The following is a 16,046-nucleotide window of genomic DNA, read 5'->3' as shown; positions in this document are numbered from 1 at the left end:
ATCCCACAAACACCACACCACATCACCACTCATCCCACAAACACCACACCACATCACCGCCCATCCCACAAACACCACACCACATCACCACTCATCCCACAAACACCACACCACATCACCACTCATCCCACAAACACCACACCACTTCACCACTCATCCCACAAACACCACACCACATCACCACTCATCCCACAAACACCACACCACATCACCACTCATCCCACAAACACCACACCACACCACATCACCACTCATCCCACAAACACCACACCACATCACCACTCATCCCACAAACACCACACCACATCACCACTCATCCCACAAACACCACACCACATCACATCACAACACAGCACATCACAGCACATCCCCCACCACAGTACATCACCAGCCCCCACCTGAGCGGCCGTCAGTTCGTTCTGCAGGGTGTCGACGAGGTGTGCCTGGGCCTCGTAGTGCCGCAGTCTGTCCTGGATCTGGTCCTGTTGGTACTGCTGCTTCTGGGCTGCCTGGCTCGCCTCACGCAACGTCTGCACCTCCCCCTCCCGCTGCGCCAACTGGGGGCACATCAAATCAAATCAAATCATGGTGCTTAGATCCTCGCCTCATGCAACGTCTGCACCTCCCCCTCCCGCTGCGCCAACTGGGGGCACATCAAATCAAATCAAATCATGGTGCTTAGATCCTCGCCTCATGCAACGTCTGCACCTCCCCCTCCCGCCGCGCCACACACATCAAATCAAATCAAATCAAATCATGGTGCTTAGATCCTCGCCTCACGCAACGTCTGCACGTCCCCCTCCCGCCACGCCAACTGGGGACACATCAAATCAAATCAAATCATGGTGCTTAGATCCTCGCCTCATGCAAGGTCTGCACCTCCCCCTCCCGCCGCGCCAACTGGGGGCACATCAAATCAAATCAAATCAAATCATGGTGCTTAGATCCTCGCCTCATGCAACGTCTGCACGTCCCCCTCCTGCTGCGCCAACTGGGGGCATGTCAAATCAAATCAAATCATGGTGCTTAGATCCTCGCCTCACGCAACGTCTGAACCTCCCCCTCCCGCCGCGCCACACACATCAAATCAAATCAAATCATGACGATCATGATGATCCTCAGCAGCCATCTGAAGTCTTCTGCACCTCCCCCTCCCGCCGCGCCAACTGGGGTCAGTAGGGGGGCGTGGCGGTGTGTGGTGTTGGTGTTCTGTGCTTGTTGGTTTGTTGTGTCTTTGTTTATGGTGGTTTACTGTAGCTTACAGTCCAGCCGACCGCACGGGGCCACATCAGGACTGTCAAACCACGCAAAAGCTCAACCGTGTCAACACAAAACTGTCACATCAACATAAAAATACCAAAAAAGAAAGAAAAAACAAACAAAAAAAAACGAACAAAAACAAAACAAGACTGACCAACAAAACACAATTCATGACACATGTAAACCATTTAGCTCCTTAGGGCAAACAGGACTTGGCCTTGCTGAGGATGTCAGCCCTTCTGCTTCATTTATCATCCCCACATTACAAAATATTTTAAAAAATCATTAAAAAAAACAACCACCTTCAAAGCCAAACAAAATATACATAACAAGGCCATACAGGCAAATAACACTGAGGAATTTCCAACTTCACTACCTAGTCACCAGAGCTAAACAGCACAGACAGTGCAAGTTCAAGGTCCCACAGCCTTTAAGGACACACAGGCAGTGAATTCCATTTACCTGTGTCAAGGACACACAGGCAGTGAATTCCATTTACCTGTGTCAAGGACACACAGGCAGTGAATTCCATTTACCTGTGTCAAGGACACTGCCAAGGATGGCAGAACCCAATCCTCTCTCTGTGCCTTCCTCAGACACAAAACCACTCCAAAAGCAGAGCCCTGAACCTTGCTTGTACACTGTTGAACACTGGATCAGAAGGCTTAACTCTTTCCATACGAACAGCGAAAGAGACGATGTTAACAGCTTTTCACCCCAATTACCATCATCAAAATATTGCAAGCGGAAGGCTCTTATACTGAAGAGGTGAATGTTGACAAAGAATACCACAATTCTGATGACGGAAGCTAAAGTTTGGGTCATTCAGACACCCACTGGACATCCGAGGGGTCTGTGTAGAGGAGAAGAGAGGACTGGCCGTACTGAGTGAGTTAACCGATTCTCTCAAAGGTGCCTCCTTCACACCCACACACACACACACACACACAGCAAGAGACAGAGGAGGAGGAGGAGAGAGAGAAGTGGGGAGAAGGAGAACCTGGTCTCTGAGGTCGGTGAGCTCATCCTCCTGCTGGGCCAGTCGTGCCGACAGGTCATTGGTGGTGTGCTGGGACGCCTGCTGCTTCGTCACCAGCTCCATGTTGTCGTTACTCTGTCACACACACAATGTACACAAACACAGATGAACACACACACAAACACATATGTACACACACACACATGTGTACACACACACACACACACCTATGTACACACAAACACATATGTACACATGCACACACATTTATATGCACACACACACATACACATACACACACATACATTTACATACACACAGATGTATACACATGAACATTCACACATTGTTCATAAATGCAAACACACACACACACAAACACACACACACACTACCATGTGACTCACCAGCTTGACAAAGCCGTTCTGCAGTTCTGCCAACTGGGCCTTCAGCTCCTTGTTCTGGGACAAGGCGCGCGACAGGGCCGTGCGGTCGCTCTGCACGCTCTCCAGTAGCGAGGTTCGATCCTCCACCTGCGACCCCATCTGCTCCACCTGCTGTTCCAGTGTCAGCACTCTCACTTCTCTCTCCTCCAGCAACCTGTGGTGACAGTGATACACAGGTGTGGTGACAGTGATACACAGGTGTGGTGATGGTGACAGTGATACACAGGTGTGATGATGGTGACAGTGATACACAGGTGTGGTGATGGTGACAGTGATACACAGGTGTGGTGATGGTGACAGTGATACACAGGTGTGGTGATGGTGACAGTGATACACAGGTGTGGTGACAGTGATACACAGGGGTGGTGATGGTGACAGTGATACACAGGGGTGGTAATGGTGACAGTGATACACAGGTGTGGTAATGGTGACAGTGATACACAGGGGTGGTGACAGTGATACACAGGTGTGGTGATGGTGACAGTGATACACAGGTGTGGTGATGGTGACAGTGATACACAGGGGTGGTGATGGTGACAGTGATACACAGGGGTGGTGATGGTGACAGTGATACACAGGTGTGGTGATGGTGACAGTGATACACAGGTGTGGTGATGGTGACAGTGATACATAGGGGTGGTGACAGTCATACACAGGAGTGGTGATGGTGACAGTGATACACAGGTGTGGGGATGGTGACAGTGATACACAGGTGTGGTGATGGTGACAGTGATACACAGGGGTGGTGACGGTGACAGTGATACACAGGTGTGGTGACGGTGACACACAGGCGTGGTGACGGTGATACACGGGTGTGGTGATGGTGACAGTGATACACAGGGGTGGTGATGGTGACAGTGATACACAGGTGTGGTGATGGTGACAGTGATACACAGGGGTGGTGACAGTGATACACAGGGGTGGTGATGGTGACAGTGATACACAGGGGTGGTGATGGTGACAGTGATACACAGGGGTGGTGATGGTGACAATCATACACAGGTGTGGTGATGGTGACAGTGATACACAGGTGTGGTGACAGTGATACACAGGTGTGGTGACGGTGACAGTGATACACAGGTGTGGTGATGGTGACAGTGATACACAGGGGTGGTGACGGTGACAGTGATACACAGGGGTGGGGGTGGTGACAGTGATACACAGGGGTGGTGACGGTGACAGTGATACACAGGCGTGGTGACGGTGATACACGGGTGTGGTGATGGTGACAGCGATACACAGGGGTGGTGATGGTGACGGTGACACACAGGGGTGGTGATGGTGACAGTGATACACAGGGGTGGTGATGGTGACAGTGATACACAGGGGTGGTGATGGTGACAGTGATACACAGGGGTGGTGGTGGTGACAGTGATACACAGGGGTGGTGGTGGTGACAGTGATACACAGGGGTGGTGATGGTGACAGTGATACACAGGGGTGGTGGTGGTGACACACAGGGGTGGTGATGGTGACAGTGATACACAGGGGTGGTGGTGGTGACAGTGATACACAGGGGTGGTGATGGTGACACACAGGGGTGGTGATGGTGACAGTGATACACAGGGGTGGTGGTGGTGACAGTGATACACAGGGGGGTGGTGGTGACAGTGATACACAGGGGGTGGGTGGTGACAGTGATACACAGGTGTGGTGATGGTGACAGTGATACACAGGGGTGGTGGTGGTGACAGTGATACACAGGGGTGGTGGTGGTGACAGTGATACACAGGGGTGGTGATGGTGACAGTGATACACAGGGGTGGTGACAGTGATACACAGGGGTGGTGACGGTGACAGTGATACACAGGTGTGGTGATGGTGACAGTGATACACAGGGGTGGTGACACACATGGGTGGTGACGGTGACAGTGATACACAGGGGTGGTGATGGTGACAGTGATACACAGGGGTGGTGACAGTGATACACAGGGATGGTGATGGTGACAGTGATACACAGGGGTGGTGATGGTGACAGTGATACACAGGGGTGGTGACAGTGATACACAGGGGTGGTGACGGTGACAGTGATACACAGGGGTGGTGACGGTGACAGTGATACACAGGGGTGGTGATGGTGACAGTGATACACAGGGGTGGTGACAGTGATACACAGGGGTGGTGATGGTGAGTGATACACAGGGGTGGTGACAGTGATACACAGGGGTGGTGACAGTGATACACAGGGGTGGTGATGGTGACTGTCACCATCACCACCCCTGTGTATCACTGATGAATCGAATAAATGCATTAAGATGAAACAAACATATGAAAAAAAGTCATGAAAATCACACGACTCCAACACACACACACACACACCAAAGTACACAACAAAGATAAGAACGATCACAGTCAAGATCTGCATACATGCACAACGCAGCACACACAGTATCTTACAAAGTGACCCAAACGGTGTACCTGCTGAGCTGTGCGTTGTCTCTGATCTGGGCGTCATGGCGATGCTGCAGGTCCTGCAGGTCTTGACGGAGCTGGTCCACCTCCTCCACCACCTGTCTGTGGGCCTCAGGGTCCACACCTGATGACTCGGCCACACGGGGCTCTGCTGCACTGGCTTCTGTCACACCACATCACACATTACATTACACACCACGTCACAACATGGTGGTGACACTTGGAGCTCTGCTGCACTGGCTTCTGTCACACCACATCACACATTACATTACACACCACGTCACAACATGGTGGTGACACTTGGAGCTCTGCTGCACTGGCTTCTGTCACGCCACATCACACAATACATTACACACCACATTACACTACACACCACGTTACAACATGGTGGTTACACTTGGAGCTCTGCTGCACTGGCTTCTGTCACACCACACCACACATTACACTACACACCACGTTACAACATGGTGGTGACACTTGGAGCTCTGCTACACTGGCTTCTGTCACACCACATCACACATTACACTACACACCACATTATACTACACACCACGTTACAACATGGTGGTTACACTTGGAGCTCTGCTGCACTGGCTTCTGTCACACCACGCCACACATTACATTACACACCACATTACAACATGGTAGTGCCACGCTGGGCTACACATCACACCACACATTACATTACACACATTACACGATACACCAGCCATTACATTACACACATTACACTACACACAACATATTACATTACACACCACAATACAGCGTAGTAGTGCCACATGGAGCTCTGGTGCACTGGCCTCTGTCACACCACACCACACATTACACACCACACATTACACACCACAAATTATGCTTTACACCACATTACATTGCGCACCATGTTACATCACACATCACGTTACATTTCAACACGGTTGTGCCATGAAGGGCTCTGCTGCACTGGCTTCTGTCACATCACACCACAGTACACATTACAGTACACACCACACCACATTACATATATCACATTACACAACACCTTACACCCCACATCACATCATATACATCACCTTATACCCCACATCACACACACCAAATTACCACATCAGACTGCAAACCATAGCGCATTACAACATGATAGTGCCATGCTGGTCTCCACCCCAATGGCTTCTGTCACACCGCATCACACACAGTATCACACAGCACATTACAACGCATCACACCACACCACAAATGGGAAGTACTGACCCAGTTTCCGTTGCAGCTCCAACAAAGCCCCTTCCATGTCACGGTGCTTGGACAACAGCTGCTCCCTCTCTTCTGACAATGACGAAATCTGTGACAAACAGTATATACCACTCAGCGACGTACACACAGAAGACAATGACGAAATCTGTGACAAACAGTATATACCACTCAGCCATGTACACACACACAAGACAATGACGAAATCTGTGACAAACAATATATACCACTCAGCCATGTACACACACCACATGACAATGACAAAATCTGTGACAAACAGTATATACCACTCAACCATGTACACACACCACAAGACAATGACGAAATCTGTGACAAACAGTATATACCACTCAGCCATGTACACACACACCACATGAAAATGATGAAATCTGTGACAAACAGTATATACCACTCAGCCATGTACACACACCACATGACAATGATGAAATCTGTGACAAACAGTATATACCACTCAACCATGTACACACACCACAAGACAATGATGAAATCTGTGACAAACAGTATATACCACTCAGCCATGCACACACACACACACACACACGAAAATGATGAAATCTGTGACAAACAGTATATACCACTCAGCCATGTACACACACCACATGACAATGATGAAATCTGTGACAAACAGTATATACCACTCAGCCATGTAACACACACCACATGACAATGATGAAATCTGTGACAAACGGTATATACCACTGATTCTGACACTGTTATCTGCTGAACTCTTAACTCTTTGGATATCCAACCACCTGTGTGTGTACAGGGGACAGGGTGGGCAGGGGAGGGGTGAGGTGGGACAGGGGGCAGGGGGGGCAGGTGTGGCTGACCTGTTGTGTGAGGTGCTGCACCTGGTCCGACAGCTGCTGGGAGTGGTGCTGGTAGTGCTCACTGACCTGGTCCCTCTCCTGCCGCACGCTGCCCACCGCCTCCTCCAACTGAACATGCACACACACACACACACAGTGCAACACACACACAGGTATGGACACCAGTACACACATACAGATTAACGTGCGCGCACACATATACTCACACACATACATATACATGCATACACATACATACACAGAGTAACACACACACACACACACACAGATTAACAAACATTCACAGAATACACACACACACACACACACACACACACCATTTGCACAACACATACACACAACATAAAGTACACACACCATAGACATGCACCCACACAAAAACACATAACACACACACACACACACACACAACATATACGCCCACACTGTCCCCACCACACACACACACATGACACACAAACACACACACAACATATACACCCACACTGCCCCCACCACACACACACAACATATACACCCACACTGTCCCCACCACACACACACACACACACACATAACACACACACAACATATACACCCACACTGCCCCCACCACACACACACACACACACACACACATGACACACAACAGTCCACATGATAACATTAAACAAACTGATCGAGTCTCTGTGTGTGTGTGTGTGTGTGTGTGTGTGTAAGTGTGTGTGGTGTAAGTGTGTGTGCATGCGCATGTATGTGCACATGTTCCCGCGTGCGTGAACGCATGCGTACATGTAGGCAAGTGTGTTTTAGTGTGTGCAAGTGTCCATGCATGCTTGACGCGCGCGTGTGTTATCAGCACATCAGTGTAGGGGCAGACAACTGACCTGAGTCACTTTGAGCAGCAGGGCGTCCCTCTCTGCCTGCAGCTCCGTCATCATCTTCATGCTGCCTGCAGAGTTCTCACTCTCACTTGACAGCTGTCCACACACACACACACCAGTGTCAACACCCATGTCAACACCTACAGTGTCAACACCCACACCCGTGTCAACACCCACAGCGTCAACACCCAGGTCAGTGTCAACATCCATGCCCGTGTCAATGACCATGTCAGTGTCAACACCCATGTCAGTGTCAACATCGACACCAGTGTCAAAAACCATGTCAATGTCAAACACCCACATCTGTGTCAACATCCACATCTGTGTTAACATCAACACCAAAGTCAACACCCACATCAAAACAATGTCCACACCTACAATCAGTGTCCACATTCACACCTGTGTCAACACCCACAACAATGTTTAACACCCACATCCGTGTTAACATCAACACCAAAGTCAACACCCACATCAAAACAATGTCCACACATACAATTAGTGTCCACATTCACACCTGTGTCAACACCCACAACAATGTCAACACCCACATCCATGTTAACATCAACACCAAAGTCAACACCCACATCAAAACAATGTCCACACCTACAATTAGTGTCCACATTCACACCTGTGTCAACACCCACAACAATGTTTAACACCCACATCCATGTTAACATCAACACCAAAGTCAACATCCACGTCACCTTCAGTGTCAACAGCGACAAGAAAGAGACTGGGTCAGAGGGGGGTAGAAAGGGGAGACAGTGATGCATACAGACTGCCAGTGACAACACTGAGACTGGAATAACACACACACAGACACAGAGACTGTCGGAGACAGACACAGACACAGAGACTGTCGGAGACAGACACACAGAGACTGTCGGAGACAGACACACAGAGACTGTCGGAAACAGACAGAGACTGTTGGAGAAAGACACACAGAGACTGTCACAGACAGACACAGACACTGTCGGAAACAGACACAGAGACTGTCGGAGACAGACAGAGACTGTCGGAGACAGACACAGACACAGAGACTGTCGGAGACAGACACAGAGACTGTCGGAGACAGACACAGACACAGAGACTGTCGGAGACAGACACAGACACAGACACAGAGACTGTCGGAGACAGACACAGAGACTGTCGGAGACAGACACAGACACAGAGACTGTCGGAGACAGACACAGAGACTGTCGGAGACAGACAGAGACACAGAGACTGTTGGAGACAGACACAGACACAGAGACTGTCGGAGACAGACACAGAGACTGTCGGAGACAGACACAGACACAGAGACTGTTGGAGACAGACACACAGTCGGAGACAGACACACAGAGACTGTTGGAGACAGACACAGAGACTGCTGGAGACAGACACAGAGACTGTTGGAGACAGACACAGAGACTGTCGGAGACAAGACACACAGAGACTGTTGGAGACAGACACAGAGACTGTCGGAGACAGACACAGAGACTGTCGGAGACAGACACAGAGACTGTCGGAGACAGACACAGACACTGTCGGAGACAGACACAGACACAGAGACTGTCGGAGACAGACACACAGAGACTGTCGGAGACAGACACAGAGACTGTTGCAGACAGACACAGAGACTGTCAGAGACAGACACACAGAGACTGTTGCAGACAGACACAGAGAGACTGTTGGAGACAGACACAGAGACTGCTGGAGACAGACACAGACACTGTCGGAGACAGACACAGACACAGAGACTGTCAGAGACAGACACACAGACTGTCGGAGACAGACACACAGACTGCTGGAGACAGACACAGAGACTGTCGGAGACAGACACAGAGACTTTTGGAGACATACACACAGACAGCCACAGACCATGACAGACAGACAGGGAGACTGCCCTACCTGCTGTGCATAAATCTCTGCCATCTCTAATCTCTTTTTCAGATCCTCCACGCTGTCTTCTAGAGCAGAGGCTTCTGACGTCTGAAAAAAGACAAAAATCACATATATATATATATCTACATATATGTACACATACATAAATTGCTACACACAGATGTATGTGTGTGTTGTGTTGTGCATGTAAGTGCATGCGCACACACGTATGTGTGTGTATACATCCATATGTTTTCCTTTCACCATGATTCAGCTTCCATGTTATGCAGTGTTCGTCTATGTTTCCTTGTTGTGCTCTGTGAGTGTGTATAATTCTGTTTCCATGACTATGTTAATTTACATGCAACGCTGTATCAATACGCTTTTCCATGTCTGTGCGAGTTTCCAGGACGTCTATGTATCTGAATAAATAAACACTTAATTCTACATGTAAACATACACACACACTTACACACACATGTATGTTTTCATTATGATGGACAAATCATGCTCTTTTTCCTTTTTTTCCTTTTTTACGTTTTACAGGCATTTACACGTCTTGTTTATTTTCTCGCTCAAGTATGAACGTTTGACGTTTTGTTAGCACTCACCTTTGAGCTCAGCTTTTCTGTCAATTCAGAAATCTGTTGTTGGTTTTCCTCGTTGTATTTTCTGGAACAAGAAACAGAAAACTATACAACCCACCACCACGGGAATGGTTTGAACGGCAGACCAACACACTCTGCCCCACTATACACTGGCTGGGATAGCAGCTCTGGGGTCGGGACACACCATGCAACTCACCACACCCCAGCTAGGAAGCAGGTGTCACCACAGGTTCTTCTTCTTCTGCGTTCACTCGTATGCACATGAGTGGGCTTTTACGTGTATGACCGTTTTTACCCCGCCATGTAGGCAGCCATACTCCGTTTTCGGGGGTGTGCATGCTGGGTATGTTCTGTTTCCATAACCCACCGAACGCTGACATGGATTACAGGATCTTTAACGTGCGTATTTGATCTTCTGCTTGCATATACACACGAAGGGGGTTCAGGCACTAGCAGGTCTGCACATATGTTGACCTGGGAGATCGTAAAAATCTCCACCCTTTACCCACCAGGCGCCGTCACCGTGATTCGAACCCGGGACCCTCAGATTGAAAGTCCAACGCTTTAACCATTCGGCTATTGCGCCTGTCACCACAGGTTCAAATCCCAGAAACCAGACACTGGATCACCCCCAGCCCCCTCCACTAGACCCTGACCTGGTCTGGATGTTGGTCATTCTGAGGAGACAGTGAACCCAGGTCCCCTGTGCAGCATGTATTTTGCACACATGGAAGAACCCATGGCAACAAAAAGGTTGTTCCTTGGCAGATTTCTTAAGAGAAATCCACTGTGATAATAAAACAAGTGCACTTGCTGGCAGAAAAAATGGGTGGAGCTGCACTGAGAGCAGCCAGAATTTCACACAGGTAAATCCTTAGTGACAAACAAAACTCTGAAAAGTAAATGAATTATGAATGATGTGGATACTTATATAGCACCTATCCTCAGTGGGAGACCAAGCTCTAAACATGGTGTCATTTGCACAACAGGCTGCCTACCTGGGTAGAGCTGACTGACAGCTGCCACTGGGCGCTCATCATTGGTTTCCTGTGTCATTCAATCAGGTTTCAGTCACACAAACATACACTCTCAGACAGACATATAACATTAAAAAAACAACAACAATAATCATCTTAAGAAGGGACAGGGGTGGGAATGAGGTGTTAACAGCAGCAGCTGATAAACTTTGAGAAATTGAGACAGAAATATGATGGCTCACTTACCACGATAAAACACCATATATTTATAGAAAGATTATTCAGCAAAGACACAGTAATTTCATGGTTATCGTTCATAATTATACAACTTATCAATACAAGAAAGACAGTTCCAAGATATACTTACGAAGTTTTATATAGCTCAAGTTTTAATCTGTCAATCTCTTTGGTGTTTTCTTTATTGGACTGAAAAGACAAAAAAACCAAACGTCTGTTATATAAAAAATCCAACACACATGCACAGCCACACAGACATACTACATGTGTAAGTTTGTTGCCAGTGAAGAAACAAAATCTGTCTGAAAACGACTGACACAATCCACATATGTGGACATACAAATAATGCATACATGAACACAGGTTCACATGCATCAAAAATATACTGACATACAAACAACACATACACACAGAGACATACATACAACACATACACACAGAGACACATTACACATATACATACATACAAATACAACACAAATGCAATACACATACATGGACATACAAACTACACATCCACAAACTACACATACAAAGATACATAGATACACAGACACACTACACATATACAGACACATTACACATAAAGACACACTACACATACATAGAGACATAGACATATTATACACAGAAATACACACTACAAAATCACAAACACTACACATACACAGACTCACAACCCATACATAGACACACTACACACACACACACACACTCAGACATACAGACACACTTCACATACACAACACATACACACATATACACAACATGCACAGAGATACAATACACACACATAGCCACACTACACATAAATAATTCACTATCAGTGAAAACACCAGGCTGAACATCAAATCTAAGCAAACCTTTTATGTATGCACAATATCTCAAACCAGTGCTTTCCCCTATAGTTCCAAAACAGAGGATAACAACAAAGGTACAACTTCAAGGTAATACAATTATCCTCCACTCCTGTTTGACAAAAGATGGGCACACCGTAGAGAAACATCTACTCCGAAAGGAAAACCAAGATACACAAAGGAAAACTAAAAAAAGTTCCTGCCTTTCAATTCCAGCACCGTACCCTTTAGATTAGAGACAACCACGATATACAATGATGAACCAAAAACCTCTTACTTTTGAATAATGGACAACTCATGATACATACCGTGGCATGCTGTATACCGGAGCTAAGCAGGAAGAAGATTACCCACTCACTACTACTGACTGCTAAGCTAATTTGAATAAACAAAAACAAAAAAACAGCAAAAAAACAAAAACAAAAAACAGGGGGGAAAAAATCATCTTACAAGCAAAATTTTGTTCCCACAATCAGCAAGAGTACTGTGCGTATAGAGATAGAAACTACTGGCAAGGTCACTACTGCTGTGTGCATACATAAAGGAGAGCGGCTCACACGCCCACAGATAACCCAGACCTATTTGCTGGTACAGGCACTATTCACTGACATCCCTGACCTTGTCTGTCTGTCTGAACACTTTTCATCTCCCTTGCACCACTGAACGACAACCCCCCCACCTCCCCCTCCACCACCACCCCCTGACACAACCCCATGACCCCTCGACATGACCCCATGATCCTAACATGACCCCATGACCCACTGACATGAACCCCTCGACATGACCCCTGACATGACCCCTGAACATGACCCCTGACATGACCCATGCACCACTGACATGAACCCCTCGACATGACCCCTGACATAACCCATGCACCACTGACATGAACCCCTCGACATGACCCCATGACATGAACCCCTCAACATGACCCATGCAACACTGATATGACCCCCTCGACATGACCCCTGACATAACCCATGCACCACTGACATGACCCCCTCGGCATGACCCCATGACTCCCGACATGACCCACGCACCACTGACATGAACCCCACCCTCGACATGACCCTGTCACTCCATGACCCCTGGCATGACCCAATGACCCCTAACATGACCTATGCACCACTGACATGACCTCTGTGCCACTGACGGAAACAAGATGCAAGCAGTAAAGCCTCTGATACTGGTGTAACAGTCCCGCCCACCACCATCTACAGTCGTGCTGGTGGGGTGGGGTGGAGTGGGTTGTAGGTGAGTTGTGTTGTGTTGTGTTGTGTTCCACTGTGCTGTGCTGTGTTGTGTTGCGTTGTGTTGTGTTGTGTTGTGTTCCACTGTGCTGTGTTGTCTTGTGTTGTCTTGTGTTGCGTTGTGTTCCACTGTGCTGTGTTGTGTTCCATTTTACTGCAATTGAGAAAATGAACAAATCCATGTGTCACTCTGCCTGATACCGTCTAAACAAACAGTATAGTTATCGATAACATGACATAAATTCTCTGAATGTTCATCACTGCGCCACATGTTTCCTACACAGAGCACTTACAAACTCACAGTGCCAAATTCGACAAACAAACCTATTGAGTGCCAAATTCGACAAACAAACCTATTTCTAAACTACACCTGTGTCAAATTTAAGAAATGAACCCACTTATAAACTACATCTGTACCAAATATGACAAACAATGCTACTCGTGAACACCAAGTGTGTCAACTTTAACAAGAAATCCACCTACAAACTACAGTTGTGCCAAATCTGACAAACTCATCCACTTAAAAACTGTGCAAAATCTGACAAAGCAGACCTCTTATAAACTACAACTGCGCTACATTTAACAAAACAAACCCACTTATGAACTACAACTGCACCAAATTTGATGAACAAATCCCAGTTTATAAACAACAACTGTGACAAATTAAGTCGGAGTAGTTAAAAGAGTAGTGATCAAGAAACCACCACTGTTTCCAGTTCACTTCAGATACCGGCATGGAACAGGCAGACAAACATAGCACAGACACATATATGACAGTTAATTATCACACGCTCTATATATAAATATGTTTATACATGAATAAAAGAACAAAACAAAAATATGGTGAGGTGTTGGGGAAGTGTGCTGTTGAACTTACCTTTCCCAGCTGTTATAAAAAAAAAATAAATAAAAAAAAAGGAAAAGAAAAACAATATATAGTCCACAGTTCAACACAGAATATCAAGTTGTATGAATATACGTCAGTCCAGTATCTGTCCATTATGACGCAGCGTATCACAGTTGCATGTATGTAACAAAATCCAGTTGAAGTCTCCATTCTGCTAAGTCATTCCTGTTTCGTTTACCTGATACACTGACTGATTATGAGTCTAACCATCTCACAGTGATCAGTCTGATTCATGGACTGATTACATAATCGTCCATAACAAGTTTCGCACATTTGTTTAGTGGACAGATAATCAGCTACTCTATTCTGTTATGTCTAAACTTGGGTCACATGAAGCTGAAAAAATGGACTGGTTGCCGTTAATACTGTGAGCGTCAGTAAATCGGTCCAATATTTCTCCACCTTCACAAATCATTCCCTTGCAACCGACAGTCTTTACTGAGAAGAACATACACAGACTAGTAATAATCAACAGACAGACAGACAAGAAGAAAAGCAGGCCGGTAAAGCCCTGCACATGTTCACCTTTTCCAGCTGTTGACCGGACTGAGAGGAGGTGGACAGACTTCGTTCCAAGTCCGCCACACGCTGCCGAGAGGCTTTTAGTCGACCACTCAGCTCCTCGATCTCCTCTGGGAAAGGGAAGAAAAGAAAGTCAATCAATAAAAGAATATACTCCATGTTTGGTCATACATATACTTACCATGTCAAACTGATGCAAACTAGGCCTATTGGTTTGCTCTGCTTGGCCAAATTTCGCGTGGCTAACGGTGAAAAGACGACCCGTCTTGCCCGGTCCGCTCTTAGCCAATCAAACGCCTCTAAAAGCTATAAGCGCTGAATCCTTCCTTTGACCAAGGCTCTCCACGCCATCTTGTCAGGTTTACGCTCTGTCTTGTCTTACGCTTTTTTGGGCTATTAAGCGTATTCATTTGGCCTTATTTTGCTGCATGCGGCTTGTGTTTATTGTATTCTTACATTCTGTATACTCCATTCGACTCGGCCCCCTTCAATCGCTCGTTTTTCTCTACCTCTAAGTCGATCCTGTCTTTCCTTTCTCTGCTGGGGATCAGATTTCTTCTTCTTCTTCTTTTTCTGCGTTCGCGGGCTGCAACTCCCACATTCACTCGTATGCACACGAGTGGGCTTTTACGTGTATGACCGTTTTTACCCCGCCATGTAGGCAGCCATACTCCGTTTTCGGGGGTGTGCATGCTGGGTATGTTCTTGTTTCCATAACCCACCGAACGCTGACATGGATTACAGGATCTTTAACGTGCGTATTTGATCTTCTGCTTGCATATACACA

General features: G+C 47.1%; 1 protein-coding gene across 1 annotated transcript in view; it reads right to left on the bottom strand.

The window, feature by feature from the left end:
• Positions 1-16,046, bottom strand: part of LOC143289402 (golgin subfamily A member 2-like) — a 37,999-nt gene that overhangs the window by 13,247 nt on the left and 8,706 nt on the right. Inside the window, exons 9-19 of the mRNA XM_076598366.1 lie at positions 15,263-15,369; positions 11,857-11,915; positions 10,516-10,576; positions 9,932-10,012; positions 8,045-8,137; positions 7,179-7,286; positions 6,331-6,418; positions 5,104-5,260; positions 2,647-2,839; positions 2,261-2,374; positions 399-557 (exon numbers count right to left, since the gene is read on the bottom strand). Of these exons, the coding sequence (XP_076454481.1) occupies positions 399-557; positions 2,261-2,374; positions 2,647-2,839; positions 5,104-5,260; positions 6,331-6,418; positions 7,179-7,286; positions 8,045-8,137; positions 9,932-10,012; positions 10,516-10,576; positions 11,857-11,915; positions 15,263-15,369 (1,220 nt within the window). The remainder of the gene's footprint in view (positions 1-398; positions 558-2,260; positions 2,375-2,646; positions 2,840-5,103; positions 5,261-6,330; positions 6,419-7,178; positions 7,287-8,044; positions 8,138-9,931; positions 10,013-10,515; positions 10,577-11,856; positions 11,916-15,262; positions 15,370-16,046) is intronic.

This window comes from Babylonia areolata, chromosome 14, assembly GCF_041734735.1.
Source record: "Babylonia areolata isolate BAREFJ2019XMU chromosome 14, ASM4173473v1, whole genome shotgun sequence".
NCBI lineage: Eukaryota > Metazoa > Mollusca > Gastropoda > Neogastropoda > Buccinidae > Babylonia > Babylonia areolata.
Note: the sequence above shows the minus strand (reverse complement) of the source record. Positions and strands in the feature narration are given on the sequence as shown.